At 40.7% G+C, this 23,281-nt stretch overlaps 4 protein-coding genes across 4 annotated transcripts; 3 read left to right on the top strand and 1 right to left on the bottom strand.

Moving 5' to 3' along the window:
* Positions 1–1,674: 1,674 nt before the first annotated feature.
* CH63R_06156 (Glycosyl hydrolase family 88) lies at positions 1,675–2,847 on the top strand (the record flags this gene model as incomplete). The annotated part of the gene is made up of 1 exon (XM_018301131.1): positions 1,675–2,847. One exon carries the CDS (start codon positions 1,675–1,677, stop codon positions 2,845–2,847), a length of 1,173 nt encoding a protein of 390 aa, XP_018158981.1.
* A 1,492-nt stretch (positions 2,848–4,339) lies between these two features.
* Positions 4,340–5,170, top strand: CH63R_06155 (DlpA domain-containing protein; the record flags this gene model as incomplete). Its single annotated transcript, XM_018301130.1, has 3 exons — positions 4,340–4,390; positions 4,491–4,823; positions 4,895–5,170. 3 exons carry the CDS (start codon positions 4,340–4,342, stop codon positions 5,168–5,170), a joined length of 660 nt encoding a protein of 219 aa, XP_018158980.1.
* Positions 5,171–5,468: 298 nt separating this feature from the next.
* Positions 5,469–6,518, bottom strand: CH63R_06154 (Amidohydrolase 2; the record flags this gene model as incomplete). The annotated part of the gene is made up of 2 exons (XM_018301129.1): positions 5,469–6,337; positions 6,431–6,518. 2 exons carry the CDS (start codon positions 6,516–6,518, stop codon positions 5,469–5,471), a joined length of 957 nt encoding a protein of 318 aa, XP_018158979.1.
* Positions 6,519–19,850: 13,332 nt separating this feature from the next.
* On the top strand, positions 19,851–23,150 carry CH63R_06153 (Zn 2cys6 transcription factor; the record flags this gene model as incomplete). The annotated part of the gene is made up of 5 exons (XM_018301128.1): positions 19,851–19,922; positions 20,112–20,209; positions 20,412–21,024; positions 21,127–21,722; positions 21,869–23,150. The coding sequence occupies 5 exons, from the start codon at positions 19,851–19,853 to the stop codon at positions 23,148–23,150; spliced, it is 2,661 nt and encodes an 886-aa protein (XP_018158978.1).
* Positions 23,151–23,281: the final 131 nt, after the last annotated feature.

The following is a 23,281-nucleotide window of genomic DNA, read 5'->3' as shown; positions in this document are numbered from 1 at the left end:
TAAGAAGAGAATCTTTAATAGTAGTAATTAGTAGCTTAGTAAAGTATACTACTACTACTATAGTTACTATAGCTAGAGTAAGTACTATTATAGTAGTAGATTTTTTTTAATAAGTAATATAAGTAATATAAGTAGTATAAGTAGTATAAGTAGTTAGAGTAATTAGAGTAATTAGAGTAATTAGAGTAATTAGAGTAATACTAATACTTATAAATATTTTTACTTTTATAAATTATATAATATAATAATTTTTTAAAAAGCTAGCTTAATTAGCCTTAAGCTAACTTATTAAAAACTAAGGAGTTTTTAAAAATAATTATTTTGCGCAACTTTTATAGGACTACCTCTATTTGCAGGCTCTTATTAGTTAGTTCAATTAGATATTAGTAGCAGTAAAATTTTACTAGAGTTAGTATTCCTAAATAGATTAGAGACTAGCAAAATACTAAATAAGGGCTAGCAATTTACCTGCTACCTACAGTATTAGGACCCTAACTTAGACTGTTCTGTACCTGTAGCTAAAATAAAATAACGTTTATAAGAAAAACTAAGACGATACTTACAATATCTAATAACAATTGCCGTGCTTAGTAGTACTGCTGCAGTTCCTACCTCTTAAGTGCGTAGCCCTAAAAGGCCTATTACCCAGAACCTTGTATGTAATTTCTACTATCGACACACGACCCTAACAATACGTTCTGCTCCTTTGCGAAACCGAAAACAAGAATTTCGCTAAATCAACCACCGTTGGCTACACAGGGTGCACGTACGCCATCGGGCGAATAGATCCGGGACGCAGTCACCAATGTGCTGCATAACAAGATTTACAGGGAAAATGCTTACACAGTTGGCGCTCAGCTCAAGAGTCTGGTTAGAGCGAAGAAGGCTGCGGAACTGCTGGGGGGGGGAGGGGGGGCTTGTATTGCGACCTAGTGGAAGAGCATAGGTGAGATGAGCTCAGACTAACCAGATCAACCAAACATAATATGATTGACTTCAGCCAATTTGTCTAAACACGAACACTCTCTGGGGCTTGCAGGAACTCATGGGTCCGGGGAAGAAAAGTTTGCCGATTCCGTACAGTCTTGACAACGCGGAAGCAAACGGAACCACGCCAAAACCCCCCAGGCGGCTCCTTGTGTCAGTATTCATAGATACAACACATAAGTGTCAACTACTAGCGCGGCTCAAAACCAGTCGCAGGCCAAGAGCGTAGTGATGGGACTAACCTACACAGGAATGCTTGATTTGGTCTAGAATAGCTGCAGTAGCCGGCTTGGCAATTAGGCCGACCGAGAACGCTGACTCAGGTGGTTTCTAGGCGGTCTATGGTTCTTATAAAGTTTGCCTTTCAACGGAAGCGTCTGCCGACTTCGGTTGAAGAGCTGCCGCACAGAACATCCTTTTTAACCCCTCTCCTTTCGGTTACTACTAGCGGAAGTGACGGCACGGTGTGAAATGAGTTGGAAGGACGGAATGACTGACATTAGACTTTGGCGGTAATAATAATCCCTCACCCGCGGGATCGACATCACTCGCCGGCCTCGGTAATGAGTCCATAAGAACAGATAGTCAGCTCGAGTCATACAGCAGAGTATAAAGCCAGCGGAAGCCGGCAAGCTTCTTTTGTTTGCAAACTCTAATGCACCACCGAGTTTTCCCGTCGTGATAATCATGCATTACCACACGACCTGGCTCCTGGCCGTAGCCGGCTTCGCCGCCCTCGCGTGTTGCGAAGGGCAGGGCCGTCGATACTCGACCTGGATGCTCGACAGCATCAAGGAGCGCAAGCAGGGCGTCATATCCTCTGGCGCGGCAAGCGTCTTCTTCGAGACTGGCCTTCTCTCCATCGCCATCGAGGCCACCGTCAAGCAGTACCCGGAGCTGAAGGACCAGTACGCCCCCTACTTGGCGGACGTCCTCGACGTCGGCACTGCCAGCCTGACCAACTCCACGTACACGGCGACGCGGCCCCTGGACCGCTTCTCGATCGCGAATGCCATCAGCAAAATCTCCGAGGCGGGCCTCGCGTCCGTCTCGGCCACGGTATCAGCGGCATCGGGCGCCATCAACGAGTCTCTGGCGCTGCAGATGAGGAACCCCGAGGGCGGGATGTGGTATTACGTCTACCCGCAGTGGAGCTACGCCGACGGCATGTTCTCCCTGCTGCCCTTCATGGCGTCCCAGCCACGGCCCAACTACACCGACATCAACCTGCAGATGACCCTGCTTTACGAGCACTGCCTCCAGAAGAACTCCTCGCTGACCGTGCACGGGTACGACTACTCGCGGACAGCCGTATGGGCGGACAACGACACAGGCGCCAGCCCGTACGTTTGGAGTCGCGCCGTGGGCTGGTTCATCGGCGGCCTGGTCCAGACGTGGGAGTCCCTCGACTGTCCCGCCGGCAAGCCCGAGGCGCAATCAGTCTGCAGGCAGGTTCGGCAGATAGCGACCCAGCTCGCCACGTCGCTGGTCAGATACGCCGATCCGGAAACGGGGGTGTGGTGGCAGCTGACGACGTTTCCGGGACGCAGCGGCAACTACCTCGAGAGCTCCAGCACGGCCCTCTTCATGTTCTCCATGCTCAAGGGCGAGAGGCTCGGCCTGTTCTCCGACTCCAAGGTGGACTTCAAGAAAGCGGCGCTGAAGGCGTACGACTACACGGTCCGCAATTTCGTCGTCGACACGGGCAACGGGACCGTCGGCTACGACAAGACGGTGGTGGTGTGCAGTCTCAACTCCACTGCGTCTTACGAATATTACACCCAGCAGCCGATCTTGCCTAATAGTCTGTTGGGGGAGTCTGCGTTCATCCTGGCTTCCCTGGAGGTGGAGAGGTGCTGATTCCGTTGCCACTGTTTTAAGAGGAGGAGCTACGGTTGTAACAATATGACGTTGGTGTAGAGCCATGTTGGAAAGTGTGGTCATGAAGCCTCGCGACTAAATTCGGGCATTGGAGATTTCGTGGTACTCACGGAAAATACGCATTAAACAATGTCTACCATGCGGGAACAGAAAGATTGCCCTAGTCGCCTCGGCCTGATGATAGCCAGTATCTTCCAGACTGAGGTGCACCTTGGCGAGCAACTCGAAAGTGCTTATAGATCAAGACACATGACCTCAAACATAGCAATTGGCCCGCGAAACGAGCCTGAATCTGGAAAACATTTAGACTGGGGTACCTTCATTGATGGCCGTGAAGGATACATCCGACCTCCCCTCCACTCACCGACAATATGATGAAGTCTGGCCGATCTCAAGTCCTAGAAACCTGGTACGTTTTCTATACTTGATTAGATGTACTTGGTTAGAAGCCCCCTCTATCTGTAGCAACTGCAGGCTCCGACGGTCTAGGGGTGTAAGTATACTCAGTTCCGTAGTATCAGCCAGCAAAGTTTTCCTAGAGTATAGCATGTTTTTGTCAGCAAACATCACTCGCTTGAAGTGTATTACCTCCTGCTCTTTCGCAAACCTGACGGTCCAGGGTGACGTCCACTCTGTCTTATTCCGGCCCACCTCGCCGCACCCTCATCCACAGCGACCCACGATCGTGTCGCTCCGGACCCATGGCGCAACGGTAGCGCGTTCGACTCCAGCTCTTGGATTCATCGAAAGGTTATCTGTTCGAATCAGGTTGGGTTCAAGCCCACTGCGTCCTGTACGCATACATCTTTTGGTGTTTTTTTTTTGCCTTTTTCTCTTCTTACCTCGATCGTGATGTTGTTGCGGGAAGTCGCAAGACGACCGGATGCAGAGCTTTGGGTGCGGGTACAGCCACACACAAGTTGCCCTATCCGAACGAAGCAAAGCCTATCCTGCTCACAGTGCATAGCCAATACCATGACTGAGTGTTTTTGCTGGTTGGATGGTTGTGGCCATCTCGTTCGTGGGCTCAGCGAGCGCTGGGGTGGACGGATACACGTAGTTAACTCGATGCAGGTGGTGATCCTGCCCAGTAGCCCCTCCCCCACACATTCTGCACGTATAGAATAGCTTCAGAAGCATAGTCCGATGCAATGTCAGCTCGATTGGTTGGCATTGCACTGGCTCCAAGGTGTGGCCGGAGTGTTCCGTTGCCCGCGCGGAGAAATCCCGGACGGACTGGGTCCGCATGGTCCGAGCGTTCGGTAATGGTCCGACGGCCCCGCACCTCGGATCGGAAATCGGAGGTCCGGAGCTACCGCCGACAACTCCGACATCGCATATGTGGCATATGCAACGCTTGACTACTGTCGTCGAGTTAGGATCCAAACGCCGACTAACAACGATAAGACTCATTAATCATAAGCATCGCCCAAACCGAATTCAACCGAGGAACGCCGAGTCTGATACCGCAATGTCCCCACCACGCGCCCTGGAAGCTCTGCGAAGGTTCGCATCCTGTGACGTGAGTGGCAGCCATTCCCATGCCACCTGATGCCAGGACCCGGCTTGCACTTATTAGACGGGATTACTTACTAGACGGGATTACTTAACACTCCGACTAGATCGGCGACGCTCTTGTGAAGCTCAAGTATCCACAGGGCGGCTTCCTCGACGGGATCCGCATGTTCTCGCCTGGCGCATCGACGCGCGTGTTCGGTCCCGCCGTGACCGTCCAGATGGTCGAGATGAGCGACGCCTCGGCGCCGAAGCTGGACAAGCACTTTGTCGACCACAACGAGGACGGCGGAATCATGTACATCCAGCAGCCCAAGGGGCTGCCGTCGGCCTGCTGGGGCGGCCTGATGTCCACGAGGGCCAAGTACCTGGGCGCCCAGGGTGTGGTAGTGGATGGCCGGGTGAGGGACGTTGGCGAACACAACGAGATAGGGTTCCCGGTATGTCCCCGCGTGCTTCCTGACGCGAGATCGGCTTATCTCTGTGTCGGTACTGACTGACGCCACATCAGGTCTTTGCCCAGGGCACCTCCATTCTCGGATCCAACACCTTCACGCGCGCATCACGCGTGAACGTGCCTCTCCAGTTCAAAGGCGACCTCTGGATCCATCCCGGCGATATTCTGGTCGGCGATGCGGATGGCGTTGTCGTGACGCCCTTGTCGCTGGTAGAGAACGTGGTTGCTCTATGCCAGGAGCGCGCCGAGGTTGATGAAAGGATGTTTGTTGAATTGAGGAAGGGAGCGTCGATGAGCGAGCTCATGAAGAATATCAGGAAGGACAAATAGACCGGGGTAGAACTGGGGGGTTGCTATCGAAGAAGCAAGTTTGTCCGTGTATGTTTTGTATGTTATGCTTTAAACTTAATTTTTTTTTTTTAATCTTTTTTGCCTTTTTTTAATCTTTTTATTTTTTTATATGAACCTCCGCTGGCATGTACTTCATCGTGACATCGCCAAGGTACCGAGAATAAAAGGGGTCTCAGTGTCACTCGGGGGGGGGGGGCGTCTGTGGCTTCATCAGTCTTGCAATTCGTGAGAGGCTACCTACTTCTTCTCGGCCCATGCCGACGGTGCCGACATATGGTCATTGCCCAAACAGGCGGCTTGGGTTCCGGACCATCATCAGATCCCACTCCTCGTCCGACAGCCACGACCTGAGACTCTTGAGCCAGGCCTCGTCGTCCACCTCGAGGAACGGCGTCTCCGTCATGGCCGCCTCGCGCGTGCGCGTCTTCATCCGCGGCGTGTGCGGCCAGTCGCTGCCCCACAGGACGCGGTGCTTGTTCGCGTCCACGAGCGCGCGCACCAGGAACCGGACGTCGGCGTAGCCCGGCCCGTCGTCGCTGACGCGGTACGGCGCGCTCAGCTTCACCCAGAGGTGGCCGTCCCTGACCAGCCTCACGACGGCGTCGAAGCCGGGCTGCTTCGCGGGATCGGCCCGGTGGTCGGCCGAAAGGAGGAGGCTCGGCGCCTTTAGCAGCGCAAAGTGGTCCGTCACCAACCGGATGCCCTGCTCGGCGACGACGTCCCGGACGAACGGCTCCAGTACGTCCCAGGACCCGGGCCGGGTCGTCGTCATCGTCAGGCTCCACGGCAACGAGAGGCCGGTGATCCGCTTCAGGTGCGCCAGCAGGGCGACCTTTTGTCGCTCGGCGTCTTCCATGGCGTCGTACCGGTACAGGTTGACCCGGACGCCCCGAACACCGGCCTCGTGCATGCTGCGCAGCTCCTCGTCGCTCGTCTTGTCCGGGTCGATGACGCCGACGGCGGCGGTCTCGTGGGCGCCGAGCTCGGACACAAAGGCCTTGAGAGAGGTGCAGTCGTCGCCGTAGGACAGGCCGTGGGTGAGGACGGACCTCGTGATGCCGAGGCTTCTCTTCAGCTCTTTGAAGGCGGCGATGGTGGCGGGCGGCGGGGTGAGGTGTCTCTTCGGGCTGTAGGGGAACGACTTGGCTGGAAGCGGGAAGAACTGTCAGTACCATTGTCTTTTTGTTGCGGATCTACAGTCCGAGTTGCGACGGTTGTCGGGCTGGTCACTCGACGTACGGTCAAAGATGTGATGGTGAGTATCCCATCCCCCTCGCGGGAACAGAACCGCATCTTCCCCTTCGGTCAGAGTCGCTGCGGGGGTCATTGTCGACGTCGGAGGTGCGCGCTGTTTCTCGTTGATTCTCATCCATCGTCACGACTGGGATCGAGTCCAAAGACTCGTGGTTTCTTTAATCCTCCATCTTCCGGGTAACTCGTCCGGCTTCACGCCGACCATCGGACCGTCATGTAGACGGACAAAAGCCGCTGCGTCTGCCAGATTGCCGCCAGTCAGCGGGGCGGCATTCCGCCCTAGTGATGGTCAGTACGTAGTAAGCGGATCAAGTCCAGGTAATTGTCCGTCCCCCCGGAGTTGTCCGTGTTCTGCGCCGCTCAAAGGACGGATGGCTCCGAGAGTAAAAAAGGGGGTGGGTTTCTCCCTTCCTTTTGGGACACCCATCTAGTCAAACCGTCTCGTCTACAGGTCGGGTTCGCATCACGTCTTATCCAGTTTCCCTCCATCCGAGACTTGGACCAACCGCTGTATCTCGCGGAACATTAGACCACTAGCTTTGCGGCTCGCCACGCCTGATTCATTTATGCGCTCAAGCTTCGTTGTTTCTAATAGAGATTGGGGCCGGCAGGCAGAGCTAAGTAGTCTGTGTCGTCCGGAAAGCAGACTTTCTCCAGAAACCTTGCCGTATGTTCAGTGCTGGGCATAACATTCATACTGTGGTTATCTTCCCCGTAGTTCCCCCCATGTTCCATATTTGTGCGACCGCCCTTGGCTGCGTATGTCAATCCGAAAAAGCAACCGAGACCGAGAAAAGTCCAAGGATCACGTTGACCAACGTCCCACGCTTATGGCACCAGTAGAGCTTATGATCGGATGGCTTGAGACAGGAGGTTGCAGGGCAGCGTTTGCCCATCCTACACTAGCTTGATGAAAACACATTTATGATGATTCGCCATTCCTAGGGGACAAGAGCGTTAGGCAGTACATCTTGGCTTTGAGACACGGGACCTTTTCGATAACCTTGCTAGCACTGATTCAGTATGACCCGAAGACGGGTTGAGTTGCCCATTCTTTCTTAGTCTGTGATGATCTAGGTAGTCACAGAAACCCGCGAGTTTTTGTTTCGCTGTGTTACGTTGGAGACAGTTCACTTGTAGCATGATTACACCGCAACAGGAACCTCAACCCCCCTGCTGGAGGAGACGCTAGAAAGGAACAGCTGAGAAGATACCCCTCAGTATCTATGATGGTCTTTTGGCTTTATCAATCGGCACAAATGGACAAAGTATTCTATCGAGTGTAGTATGGAGAAACGCCGGGAAGCATCTTTTTGAGTTCGTCCGATCCAGGTGAGAGAAGGAACAATTGGCTGGTTGCCAATTGGGGAGTTGAGGAGGATTGGAGATTCCTAATTAGGAATAGGAAGAATAATAATAACTATTAGATTTGTATACCCCCTTAGCTAATGTAGACAACCTAAATATAATAATAATATACATTTTGCCTACTTTTAACTAGAAATTATCCCTACTTATATAGAGACTATTTTAGTAATAATAGTAGAATTAGAAATTAATATAGGCCTTACTAATTAATTAAGGATTATTTACTAAATTACTATTATTATATTAATTAACTCTATTAATAATTAGGCCTCTAAGTAAAATATTACTAAAATATACTACTTATTAGTAATTTATCCTACTATTAAAGCCCTATTAAGTTTCTATTAACTATTACTAATCTAGTATTTCTACTATTAAATCTAGAGGAAAGGGATATTATTAATACTTAATTAATACTAGTTACCCCTAAAATTAGCTCCTAAATTAATTCTTTATTAGCTAATACTACTAGAGTCTAGAATTTAATTCTATTATTAAAATAACTCCTTCTATTTCCCCTATTCCCTAACTTATACTTATTAAGAATTTAAAACTAACTAGTTTAATTATTTACTAATTAGAATAATATAAATAATTTAACTATACTATTTAATAAGTACTATATTAGAGTAATATTTACTATAGTACTAATTGAATTTAAAGAGTTACTATTACTTACTGTATTTATAATAACCTTATTTACTAATATTAGAGGTATTTTTTCTAGCTAATTAGTAGAGTTACTATTACTAATACTAAATTATAGTATATTTAATAATTTAATTGCAGCTTCCTAATAGTTTACTTATTTAAAATAGGACTTTAAGAAGGCTAATTATAACTTCTAAACTCTACTAGTATTCTAAGTCTTAAAGACCCTTAATATATAATATAAAGGTAATACTATAATATACTTTAATAGTATACTCTACTTTATAACTATTATAAATAAAGTAATAAATAGTATTACTATTCTTACTAATTTAATAATTATAGAAGCTTTATTAAAGGAAAGATTCCTATTAAAGATTATTAACTAGAATACTACTAGTAGGGATATTAACTCCCTTAATTAAAAGAAAGATAAGGCTTTATTAGTATACTACAATTAGGTCTTATTAATACTCTATTAAGTAAGTTGCAAAAATACTAGTATTAGTATTATATTATTAATACTAGAGAAAATAGTCCTAATAGACTTAGTAAGATAATTTATAAAAGAATTAGCTAATTCTAACTTTTAATATTAAGTATTAAGTATATTAGTAATAACTACTTTTAGCCTTAAATTTGCATTTATAATTATTAGAGATACTTAATAGATTATTAATAAGTATAAGGCTAAAGATTAATATAAGGTAGATTTTACTTAAGCCTAATTACTAGAGGAGATAGTAGTCTACTAAAATTTAAGCTAGGCTATTAAATAACTACTAGTTAGACAATTTGCCTAATTAAATACTATCTCTTAGCCTATTTATAGTAATTATAGTAGCTACTTTAATTAACTCCCTAACCCCTTTAGTTTAATTTTAGTACTTATTAGAACTTATATACTTAGAATAATAGTTAACTCCCTACTTAATACTAATTAGTTAATATTACTAAGAGAATACTTATAATTATATTAAGCTTAACTTACTACTCTTAAATTTAAATATAGTAATTAGAATTAACGCTAATAGTACTAATTATTCTAAGGTAACTAATTAAGCTAATTTAGTTAATTTTAGTATTAGGATTAGGGAGCTTTCTGCAGTAGTTGCAATATAAGTATTAATTTTAATTATAAGAATTATAATTTACTTAATTTACTAAATTAGAAAACCTCTAAGAACCTCTATATTAATAAATTAGTACCAATAAGGGATAGTAATATTCTATATATTAAATGTAGTAAACTTAATTACTAATAGCTTAAGTACTATAATATACTCCTATAACTATAGGAATAGTTATATATTAAGGCTATAATCTTCCCTTCTAACTGTAGTTTTACTAATAGTATTTAACCTCCTATTAGTATTATAAATATATACTTTATATAGCTACATTTTATTTAAGAATAGAGCTATTCTAGTAATTTACCCCTACTAGATTTTATTAAAGAGATACTATAATAACTATAAGTACCCTAATTTACTATAATTACTAATAAATTAAAGAACTTATAGAATCTAATAGACTACTTAGTTAGTAATTACTATTGCAAATTTACTCTAGTAGAGAATAATGCAAATATAGTACTAATATTAATTAAGTTTAAAGAAGTACAATTTATTATAGAATTAAAATTAGCTAGAATTGTATAATTATTTAAATAAATTGCTAAAGTAATAAAGATTCTAGTTAATAATTCTCTTAAACTTAATAAGAGAGTTTTAAAAATTAATTTACTAGTTACCTAAGTTAAAGCTACTAGATTATTAGTTTAGAAGAAATAAATAGATACTATTCTGCAATACTTATTAAGTTAAATTTAGTAAATTAAGAAATTAAAGCTAAAAGTATAAGTAGCCTAAATTCCTAGTACTAATGCACTAGAGAAACCCTATAGTAATATTCTAATAGTAGATATTTTAATACCTAATTTAGTAGTATTATTACTTAAGAAGAAGGTAGTTTATTAAAATAAACTTATAACTATTATAACTTAAGAAGGTAAACTTACAATTAATATTTACAAAATAGCTAAGAATATTAAGTTTAATATATTATTAGTTAATTTAATGCAATTAAGCTCTAAATTCTCTAAATTACTAAGGGTAATTTCCTAATGTATTATAGTAAAGTAACTAAAAAAGGTTAAATTTACTACTCTAATTATTATTAATATCTATTTAAGTAGTATCCCTAATTCTATTACAATTACTAAGAATTTAAAAGCTAATATTAAGTTATTTTCTTACAACTATAAAGCTACCTAATTATTTAGAATTAAGTATACTCTCTTAATACTATTAATATAATACTAATTGCCCTATAGAGCTGCACAAGTAGATTAGGGATTAGAGATAAATATTATTTCTCTACAATTAGTAGATAAATATAAATTAAAATACTATTTATTATTTAGGATTAAATTTAAGGGCCTTAATATAAGTACTACTAGTAAATCTACTTATACTATAATACATTTTGTAGTAGTAGAGGTTACTATTTATAGTATTAAGTAGGAAATTTAAGTGTGCATTTAACTTAGAGATTTAGACTAATTAGTATTACTCCTATTAGGAATACTATAGTTATATAATGTAAGAGTACTAATTGACTTTTAGAGTACTAAACTAGTAATTAGTAATACCTCTATAAGTAAGTAATTAGTTAAAATTAAGGGACTATTAATACAATTATTTAATATATAATACTTAATTATTAATTCTACCTCTAATAATATAGACTTAGTTAGCTAAGATTAATTAAGAAATATAGTAGAGATAGATTCTAGTAATTCTAATAATAATAAGAATAATAATAATAAAAATGTATTTAATACTAATAAAGAAATAGATAATTCCTCTAATAATAATTTAGAAAACTAATAAGTAATATCTAACTTAAGTAAGTTATTAAACTGCAGCTACTATTAATATTATTATATAATTAGCTTAATATATTATCTCCTATTAATTTTAGAGCTAGATTTACCTATTTGTAGAATACTAACTTAATGTAGCTTATAAGTTATACTCTATACTTAACTAGATTATTAATAATTATTAATTAATATTAGCTTTTTAAGTTATTAAGTACTATTACTAAAAGACTAGAGGGATTACTATTTAATACAACCTTCTCTACAACTTACAATAAAATTCCTACTATTAGATTTACTAAATTCCTAACTACTTAATGCATTTAATAATTACTAATTAACTTCTAGACTCTATTAGTAATAATAAATACTTAGTAGAATGAAGAACTAATAGAGTTAGGGCTAAATATCCTATAAGTAGATATAGAGGAGGTAAAATAAGTTATTTATACTTACTGCATTCTTTTCTTATTATTTTTAAATAATCTTTTAGTAATAGATCTCTATATATACATTCTATAATTAAAAGATAGTACCTAACTATAGAATTTATTATATTAAAAGTAATAGAATACTATAGAGAAATATTAGCTAAATTAATATATTTAGAATAGTAGAAATTATAGTCTCTTTAAATTAACTATTATTACTAATAGAATTGTATTAAAATAGAGAGCTTAACTTATTATTATATAGAAAAATAATAACCCTTAGAGAGAATACTAATTTATAATTAACTTTAGTAATATAGATAAAGAGCTCCCTTTATTATTAATCCCTTTAATATAAGAGATTTATAATAATCTCTCTAATTTATTAATTAGTACTTATTCCTATTAGAATTTAAAATATATATATTACTTAATTCTAATTTACTTTAACTATTATTACATTTGTGCATTTAATATTCCTAACTACTTATAATTGCAATTAACTTAAATGTAATAAAGTGCAAAATTATTAGCTTACTAAATAATTAAATTTAAATATATTTTCCTAAGCTTAATTCTAGAATTTAACTTAGAGCCCTTATTACTAATACTAATGCAACTTAGTAGAATATTACTAGTTAAAATTTACTTTAATAATATTTTTACTAAATTTACTACTTAGGAGAAAGAATAGGCTTTTATTAAAAGTTACTTATTACTCTAATTAGTATAAGTAATTGTATAATTATTAAAGAAGAAAATTAACTTAGGAATAATTTTAATTATAGTAATAAATTAAACTTATTTAATTAGAAGTATAATAACTATTAAATTTAGCTAAATTACTAAACTACTTAAGTAGCTAGTACTTAAATTGTAAATAGAGGTAAAGTTATTTTTAGCTGCAATTAGACTCTATTAGTAATAAATAAAGAATTATACTAAGATTATAAGACTTCTATATTAGCTTACTAATTCTATCTCTTAGAAATAGGAATTTATAGAGGTATTAGCCTTTAGGTTACTTAAGGACTTAATATTAAAAATAGTAGAGTTGCATAGTATTTTAATTAGTTATTTAATTTAATTATACTCTAATACTTTAAAATATACTAGTAGTTATATAGTAGTATAAATGCAGAATGCTAGTCTAGTTTCTATATTGTATAATTCCTTTTTATTAATAAAATTCTAATAAAATTATAGTACATATAAATAGGAGCTTCTAACTATTATTAAGTTCTATTAATAATATAGCTACTTTCTATATACTAAGAAGCTATTAATTATTTTTATAAATTATAAGCCTATTATATAGTTTCTATTATTATTTAATTACTATAGTATTTATACTTATTAAGTTACTAAGCTAAGGATACTTAATATAGAGATTAAATATATTTAAAGTTAGTAAGATGCAGTAGCTAATACATTATTCTAAATAATTTTTCCTTTATATAACTACTATAATAATAATTTAGAGGTATTAAGTTCTATTTTAGAGGAGGGTAAATAAATGTAGAAAGATAGAGCTAGTAAATATAAGGAAATAATTTGCAATATAATTACTAAGTAGCCTACTACTAATAAGATAGCTAATATAATTTAAACTTTATTATTATTAAAATTAACTATATTAAAGTTAACTGCATAAATTAATTACCTAAAGCTAGAATAAATCCTTATTATAGTATCCTATTCTAAATTGCAGACTAACTCTACTCTATTAGTATTAATTATATTAATAAAGAAATAATTAAATAAGCTATAGTATATATATATTTGCAAATTCCTAATTAGGAGATTAGAGAGTATTAATAATTATACATTAGCTGCAATAGTATTAAAGTCCTAGTCCTTTTTAATTTATAATAGAATTCTAATGTATACTTTATATAGATTCTAATACTATTACTTAGTACTATTAGAGGTAACTAAAGCCTATAAAGTAGCTTATAATAAAAGTAGGTATTTTAGGCTTAATATTACTTAATAGAGACTAATTTAATAATTTTACTAGCTAGGGATAATTAAGAATATTATTTAATATATTAATAGCTATTAGCTATATATATTAGTTGCCCTATAGAAACTAATATATTTAAATTAGACAATTTAAATTACCTTACTATTTTAAGTATTAGGAATTAATTACTTAAGTCTATTACTAACTTTAAATTAGGGTAATATATTACTACTAATATAGATTAACTACTTAAGTAGATTTTACTAAGTGCACTCTATAAAATTAGCTTTAGCCTCTAAAGTAATTCTAGTTCTAATTTAATAAATAAATACTATTAGTATATTACTTTAAGTTATATATTTAAATACTAGTAGTATATTTATCTCCTATAGATTTAAGTTAGTAATAAATACTTAATTAGTTAAAGTAATACTAGTACTAGTAAAATTCTATAAGTCTATTAGAATAATTAAAATGCATATTTACTTAATTGTAAACTTAATTATAAAGGAGATTCTTACTAGTAAATTCCCTCCTAAAGACTAGAACTTATATTAAATAAATAGCTTAAAGGCTATTAATTGTAAGTAGATCCAATCTATTAGGTTTTTACTAATAGAAATATTAATAAGTATTCTACTAACTAATAATATCTCTATAGTACCTATTTAATATACTAATTAAGAGTTACTATTACAAAATTAATTAGTAAATACAGCTATAGTATATATAGTAATAATTAAGTACTATTAATAAATAGTTAATATATTTTAGAATGTGTGCAATACTACTAAATTAGCAAAATACAATTAATAAGTCTCTATACTATTCTAAAAAGATAATTTTATTATATTAGTATAAAATAGTAAACTACTTAAATTTAAATTCTACTAGAGGGGTCTATTTACTATTAAATGCAGGATTAATTATATTATATACTAAATTAAATAATTAAATAGTACTACTATTCCTTATAATTAATACTAGAATTAATTAAAGGTTTTTTAACTAAAATCTAAGTACTTCTAATTATATTTAAATTTATTATTACTATTTATATAATTATTAAAATATAAGAAGAAAAATTAACTTAATAGTTTTTATCTAACTATAAAATTACTTCTATCTTTATAATTAGCTCCTTCCTTATTATCTCCCTCTATAATACCTCCTTCTATAGTAATAGGCTCCTACTTTACAAACCTCCTTATATATTTTATTACTCTATATATTTTTTTTCTCTTACTCCTACTTCTCCCTATTATATATACCTTTTTTCCCCCCTACTTATAATAAACTAACTCTTATATAAGAAACTAACTATAATAACTTTTTAGTATATTATATGCATTAATAGTAGTTAATACTATAATTACTTTCTCTTAAAAGTACTCTTAAGATTTCTATTCCTAATTAACTACTACTTAATTAAATTATCCCTATATAATAAATATTATAACTTAGAATTAATCTTAAATTTATTAAGGATAAGTACTAGTATAATTATTCTTACTAGAAGCTACTTAGGGAAATTGCAGCCTATAAGCTAAATAGGCTAAATATATAAGATTTAATTTCTAAGTTATTAGTAACTCTAGCTAATAAAATTATCTACTTTAGTAATAAGTTTAATTTAATTTAAATTAAAGTAAAGAAATAATATTAAGAATCCCTTACTATAGCTCCCTAATATAATACTAAGAAGAAAAGTAATAGTAAATTAAAGAATACTATATTAAAAGTTGTAAAATTAAAGAAACTTGCATTAGCCCCCTATACTCCCCCTCTTAATAATAATAAAAGTAATTTAAATTAATAAATATTTAAGGTCCCTAAAGAGACTTAATTTAAATACTCTATTCTATTTAATAACTATTTAAATAGGGACTATAACTAATTTAAAAACTATATAGAGAAATTAGCTGCAGTAGAAAATATAAATAAGATTTTAACTCTAGAGATACTTAATAAAATTAGAGATTAAGTAGGAAAGGCCCTTACTAAATCTACTTACTTAATATTTAACTCTAAATTATATAAGAATATTAATACTATAGTAAGTAAAAGAGGTAAGGAAATACTTAAATTAGTATTATAGGCTTTAGCTATTTAAATTATTATATTTAAGAAGAGTAATGCATTAAAGTTGTAGAAAGGCCTCTTAAATTTCTAAAATACTATTAAGGTAATAATTACTATTATAGTATTCCTTATTTAAGGAAAATTTCCCTCTATATAGTATTATACAGCCCTATATTTAAAATCCCTTAATTAAATTATTTATACTAGCTCTATTTTAGAAGTTACTCCCTTATTAATATTTAAGCTAATTACTACTACTACTAAGTCTACTATATTAAGAAAGACTCTCCTATTAAAGTCTGCAGAGCTAGATTTAGAAGTAGCTAATATAAATTTATTAAATGCAATTCCTAATGCAAATTTATTAAATATATTCTATAATATACTTACTTATAATAAGAATCTTATTTTCTTATTTATTAACCCTAAGGTAAATATAAATTAAGTTATAGAATTTACTAGTAATAATTTAAAGCTATTTTACTACTAATTAATTATTCCCCTTAAGCCCTACTCCTCTAAGTTTTAAATAAATATAGACTATTAGAATAAGTAATTAGTAAAGGAAATAAAAGTAATAATTGTACAATTTAGGAATTAAGTTACCTTAATTAAGTATACTAAATTATTACTAGTATAACTTTAATAGAAATTACTAAATTAATTATTTAATTTTAAATTCTTATAAGTATAAACTGTATTTAACTTAAAATCTCTAAATAAGGCTACTAAAATATTTTAAATTTAAATAAATTTACTAATTAAAATAGTTAAACTATTTTAACTTATAATAGAAATACCCCTAATACTAACTATTAGAAATTTAAGTCTATTAATTAAAAATTATATTACTAATTTAGCCTCTACTAATAAATTAAAAAAAAATAAACTATAATAATTAATATAGAATAATCCTCTTATAGAAGTAGTAATAGAGACTTCTAAGAGTAAAAATTAGAATAATACTAAAGGTAATAAGAGTAATAATAGTAATAGTACCTTATTTAAAGAGGAAGATAAAGAGTTTACTAAGGAGTAGAAAATAGAAATTTATAACTATATAGAGGAATCTCTTAGTATTATTCCCCCTAAAGCTTAAATTATAATAGCTATTAGTTAAATATTTAAATTAATAATTAATTAGGAATAGAATATTTCTAATAGTATTATAGAATTTATCTAATTATATTAAGTAATTATATTTACTACTTAAATTAATATTCCTTAATTAAGTCTTAATACTAATTTAGAGGGAGTAAAATTTAAGAAGTAAGTTTAATAATTAGTTTTAGAGACCCTAATAAAGAGATTAAAATACTTTTAATTACTCTTTAAATTTAATTTATTTAATTAATTATTAGTATTTTTAGAATAGAATTTAATTAGAATTAGGAATTAAGGAAGGAGGACTAAGGAATAAAAATTTAGAATTACTTAAATTAAAGTACTAATAGGAATTAATTATAAATTATTTTTAATATACACTTAACTGTAGTTAATTTTTTCTGCACTATTATAGTTATAATACTAGTAGGAGTACTAGACTTTTTAGTTAGTTGTAAGAGAAGGAATAATTAGCTAGTTGCTAATTAGGGAGTTAAGGAGGATTAGAGATTCCTAATTAGGAATAGGAAGAATAATAATAACTATTAGATCTGTGCACCCCCTTAGCTAATGTAGACAACCTAGATATAACAACAACACACATTTTGCCCACTTTTAACTGGAAACCACCCCCACCTGTGCGGAGACCATTCTCCGGGATCGAGAACCCTCGCAACGGCCACACGCACTTTTCACTTTGCGATGCTCCCGATGGGTCCATAAGGGGAAAGGGCCAGTGCGTTATAGCTTGCGAGCGCGGTATGCGTGTGGCAGTGTTCAAGACGCGCCTAGTCCTGGCGTACGATTCCCTTACTTTTGGAGCGGGCGCCGTATTCGGGCTCGTCTCACGGGGCAGAGCTAGAATTATCGTTGATGGACCGGGCAGAAAAGCGAGCGATTCAAGTCCACCGCGAGCCAAGGCGATCAGCAACCGTCCGTCTGCCTGCACAGACGGACATTATAGGCAATTGACCCCGCGGGCAGCTCTCCGAAACACCCAAGCAGGGACCCAACCTTCTTCACCAGCTAGCTACAGTGGCTTGTTGGATACTCCCCAACTGCCGTAGAGAGTTTTGAGCAGGGGAGGGCTTGTTTCTGAACGTCTTGGTCCCAACTTGCTGCCGAGTCTTACGCCACCCCAAATCGATCGGTGTCGTCAAGACAAGAATGCCGGGCTGAGGCGAAACGTGACAGTGTAACCTCGCGGCCATGATTTTGCGCGCCTGGAGTGGTTGAGTCATGAAACGCAGCGACGCCTCGGCTAGCCCAAGTTGTGTGGGTGTGTGTGTGTGTGTGTGTGTGAGAGAGAGAGAGAGAGAGAGGGTGAGAGTGAGTTAAGCGCGTTCAGTCAGGGACAAAAAGAAAAAGAAAACCACAAAAAAAAAGGTCGAGTTCCATGACTTCTCGATACTTGTGGACATGCCACCCGAAGGGTTAAAATGGCAGAACCAATCCGAAACTTCGCCTACTAGCTTTGCGGCGTCACGAGCTATACTGTCTACCTACCTACCGGTATACATCGTATGAGAATACTCTAACCTTGTTGCTGTAACGGGCAGTAGGAGGGGAAACAAGGGGAGGGCCTGGAGGCCACGTTGTAGGTAGAACAAGAACAAGAGTCTGAGGCAATCGTGCAAGTGAAGTCGCATGCAACCCAGCAGCCATGGTTCAGTTCTCTGGACGACTCACTTGCCTAGCAGAGCTCAAAAAGGCACGCAGAGCCCGATGCAGACTGCCGGAAACCGGGGTACTGTGCCGTATTCTGCCGAATCAAGAGCGCAGCCCCGGGATCCGACAAGGTTGACCGGCTTAGTGTTGTCCTTTGATAGGAAGGCGAGCGGCCTCGGGGGTGAATGCAGTCCGAACGAAGGACTAAAACTCAGCATTTAGTAGTCCGAAACACAACAGCATGGAGCACCATCCGCACCTTGTTGACTTGAAGGGGGGCACACCATCGATGGTAGTAGCCATTGGCTGAAGGACAGACCGGTTTCCCCCCACATAACACCGAGGTCTTTTGTGTGCGTGTGTGTGTGTGTGTGTACAGTTCTTGGACAATATGCGTGTGTACATATGTGTGTGTGTGTGTGCGTGTGTGTGAGACGACAGGGGGAAGAGGGCAACTATTGTAGTTAATTTGGCCGCTTAAAGAAAACCATGGACGGTAAAAAGCGGTCTCTGTACACACGTGTGGAGTATGCCGGTTCTACACGAGGCCCCAAATCCCGGTAGTAAATATGCGTACCGGCCATCCATCCATCCATCCCTCCATCCACCTTCGTCCCAGCTCGATCGAAAGCCCTACAGACCCCCGGCCTTTCTTCGTAGGTTTGTTGATGGCCAATACAGGGAGGGTATCCGCAGGCGTCTTTAAGGCTGTTTGCCCACACGAGGCATACGCCCTACACGCCGCCCCCTACAGTACGCGATGTACTTCGGAACCAGCCACAGCTCCCACATCTTCCGCATCCCACATCCCATGTCCCGTGTCCCATCCTACCTTGCCACCACTCCCCCCCCCCCCCACTTCGTCCTGTTGTTCCATAGGACGGGAACGAGAAGCATGTCGGCTATGACAAGGCCCCTTTTAAAGCCAAAGTCCCGTCATCCCGGGTCCAGTATACTTGTACATGCCAGGATCGTATCTGTAGACGTATCGCGTACCCGTATCCCCCCCCCCCCCCAAGTAACTCTCACCTAAGCGTGGGACAGGGTGGAAGGTCCTCGCGGGTGGTGGCTCGGCTCAATTTCTCATCAAATCCGGGCCGCTCTTTTCACTCTAGCAGATCATATTACTGAACATCGACACGCCACAAACCAACCGTAAGGCGCCCGAAAGAAGAGTTATCTACAGTAGACATCGCGCGTATCTCTTTCGTCCTCCACCCCCCACCCTTAACCCGTCTCTATTTGCCAGACATGGCGGCACGGGTGAATCCACCTAAAAAGGTCCGGCTGGCTTGTCGACGTTGTCGCACAAGACGCATCAAGGTACGGCCCATATCCCGACTGTCCTCGTCTCTGCACGCCGCCCGCGAGCCGAGTTTCCGAGTCCCCTGGCGTCGGTTCTTAGCTCCGGGGGGGCGGGAGGAGACCGCGGGAAACCGGTTTCCGCGCTGCTCCGGCCCAATCGTTTGTCGTATTCCGTACCTTTCGCTCACCTGATGCTGTCTACTCCAGTGTGACGGAGAAGTCCCAGCTTGTACAAACTGCGCAAAAGCCGGCGAGACTTGCCTAGACGTCGATAGTCAGAACTCGGGCCTGTTGGTCCCTCGCAAGTGAGTTGTAATCGTGACACGGTTTTCACTTTTCACTTCTCAGTTATTGACAAAACGGACCTGTCCGTCCCTCTTCCCTTCCCCCTCTTCCCCCCCTGAGCGAACGGAGTGATCCAGTTGCGCATAAGGGGGTTGTTGAAAATTAGGTCTGACAAGATGATGATGAAAAATGGCTCGCTAACGCTCGATGCCCCGAGTATAGCTTCGCGAGTGCCGCGCGTGCCAGGATCCAGTGGCTCGAAAACATCATCATACAACGACTCCCTGATGTCGACATATCGCAGGGTCCGCAAATCGACGCGTTCCCGGACCCGAAAGGCTCCGTCAGCGGCGGAGGAGGCTTCGGAGGATGCATCGGGGTTGGCGGCGGAGTTGCGGCGGAGCACGACGATGACGCCGCGTCGACGGCGTCTCTCCGCTCCGGCCGCCGCGAGAGCAGTCAGAAGCCGGCGGGACGGCCGTTGAGCCTAGGGCCCCCCCAGCGCATAGGACTCAAGAGGCCGGCCGAGGCCGTGGACCCCTCGTTCGACCCGGAAGAGCAGTTCCCGGACCGCGCGCAAGCGGTCGCCATGAACCTCGGCATGCTGTCCCTGAACTCGGACTCGAGCCAGAAGCACTACCTGGGGTCGAGCTCCGGCGTGCTGTTCACGAATCTGATCGGCGTGACCCCCTCGAGCGCCGGGTCGACGCCGGCGACGCTGCTGGACGACGTCCAAGCCCAGGGCCCGTCTTCAGAGTGGCACGACGCGCCGTCTTGTGCGCCTGGTAACGTCTCGCAGCAATACAACCGCTCGTTGCACATTTTCCTTCGACAGGTTTGTTTCGTTTTCCCTTCTCCCCCCATGATACATGCGTTTCTTTTTTTCTTCTCCCCTTTTAACACAGAGTCCCATCAACTAAAGCATTGAACTACACAGGAACTACCCAAGAAAGAAGATGCCGTCAAGCTGGTACACACTTATATCCGCTGGACGCACCCCGACTACCCGGTTCTGGAACCGAGCTCGCTTCTCAGCGCTCTAGACGCCATCCACGCGACCTACTCGTGCTCGATAGACGAGGATCCTCTCCCCCAAGGGTGGCCCAGCTCGGTGCAGGCCTTTCGGTGGAACGGACGGCAGAGTACACTGGGCGGCGACCCGGCGGCCCACGCGGTACCCATGCCCGTCGTGGCCTTTATCCTGTTCATGATATTCAACATCGCGGCCATCGTCAAAGTGAGGTCGTGGGTCTACGAGTTCCCGCCGGAGAGGTTTTACCGGGCCGCGCTGCACTTCTCCAAGGACTGCTTCTCGCAGATATCCCTCTCCTCGATCCAGGCCCTGGTCACGTTGATAGTCCACAGCATGCTGACGCCCGCCGAGGTCAACCTGTTTACCCTCGTCCACATCGGGCTCGCCCACTGCGTCGAGCTGGGGATTCACCGGGAACCCCCTCCGGCCACGGAGCCGGACGACGTCAAGAACCAGCAAATCAAGCGGTTGACATTTTTCACCATGTACTCTTTGGACAGGTAAAGACGAGCAGCCCATCAGTTTTGCTTTTTTCTCCTTTTCTCCTTTTCTCCTTTTTCTTCTTCTTTTTTCCCTTTCTTTTCTTTGTAATCGTGCTTTCTTGATAATCCATGTTGACTAAAAGAAAAACCCCCCCAAAAAACAGGTCCATCTCTTCGATTCAGGGACGGCCACTCGGCTTCCGTGACGAGACGTTCGACGTCAAGATGCCCGAACCACAGAGCCCCCGACGCCTGAGCGCGACCAGCAGCCCGATGCTGTCCTCCTTCTCGGCCGCCGTCGTCAAGTTCGCGCGCTGCCAGTTCGAGCTGGACCGCATCATCTCGGATATCAAACTGCAGCTCTACCACCTCCCGTGCGACTCGGCCTGGTTCGCGCCGGCGCCGGACCCGACGCTGCCGCAGACGCGGATCAAGGGCGAGCTCGTCGGATGGTGGGACAGGGTGTCGAAGGAGCCCTTCAGCTTCCCCGGGCTCGACAACCGGCAGCGACGCATGTGGCAGCTGAAGCTCAAGATCAAGTACCACACCGCCATGGTCATGCTCTTCCAGCCCTCGCAGGCGGTGCGGAACCCGCCGCCCGAGTCCCTCCATGTCTGCTTCGACAACGCGTCGTCCATCCTCCAGGACTACCAGGCTCTGTACGAGATGCAGGGCCTGCACCACGGGTGGCGCACGGTACAGAACATCTTCGCCGCCGGGGCGACGCTCATCTACTCGTTCTGGACGTGCCCCATGGTCCGGCAGACGGCGTCGACGGCGGACCTGTCGAGGAGCCTGCGGGCTTGTTCGGGCCTGCTGACCGTCGGCGGCGAGTGGTGGCCGTCGGTGAAAAGGGGGCATGGCAGCTTCGGCGCCATTGTCGATCTGACCATCCGCAAGCTGTATACGGGCAACGCGCCGTTCAAGAACCCACGGCTCTTCACGCCCCTCGCCTCGGACGATGGACGGCACGCCATGGATCATCATCAGCAGCAGCAGCAGCAACAAGAACAGCAACAGCAGCAGCCACCGGATGGAGCGCCTGTGGTCTACGACGCTTCTAATCATCAGGAAACGCTTTCGTCTCACATGCAGCCTCTCAGCGGGACAGACGCCGCATCCTGGCAACAGCAGCAGCAGCCGCAGCAGCATATGCAGGGATCTTCCTTGGGCATGGGCACGGCACAAGATGCCGTGCATTGGCAGGGAGTCTATCGTTATCCCGACGGATCCTTTCATCCAGCGGGAAACAACAGCAGCAGCGGCAACAACAACAACAATAACAGCAACAACAACAACAACAACAACAACAGTGGCGACGACTATGTCCCGGAGATTGAAACTTTCTTGGCCGACTTTGACAGGTCTGAGTTTAGCTGGAGCTTCCCCCTGTCCGGCATAAGCGATCCGTACGACTTGGGAAACTTCCCCCACCATGGCTACTGAAACTGCGCGACGATGTATGCTTATGCCGTTGGCCCGTTAGGCCGTCCCGCCGCCAATCGCTCTTCCGAAGCAGACTCCGCTATTGGTGCGGGACTGGGAAAGGGGGGTGAGATAGAAGGTGGTGGGGGGGA

The sequence above is a fragment of the Colletotrichum higginsianum genome, chromosome 4 (genome assembly GCF_001672515.1).
Source record: "Colletotrichum higginsianum IMI 349063 chromosome 4, whole genome shotgun sequence".
In the NCBI taxonomy this organism is placed as follows: Eukaryota; Fungi; Ascomycota; class Sordariomycetes; order Glomerellales; family Glomerellaceae; genus Colletotrichum; species Colletotrichum higginsianum.
Note: the sequence above shows the minus strand (reverse complement) of the source record. Positions and strands in the feature narration are given on the sequence as shown.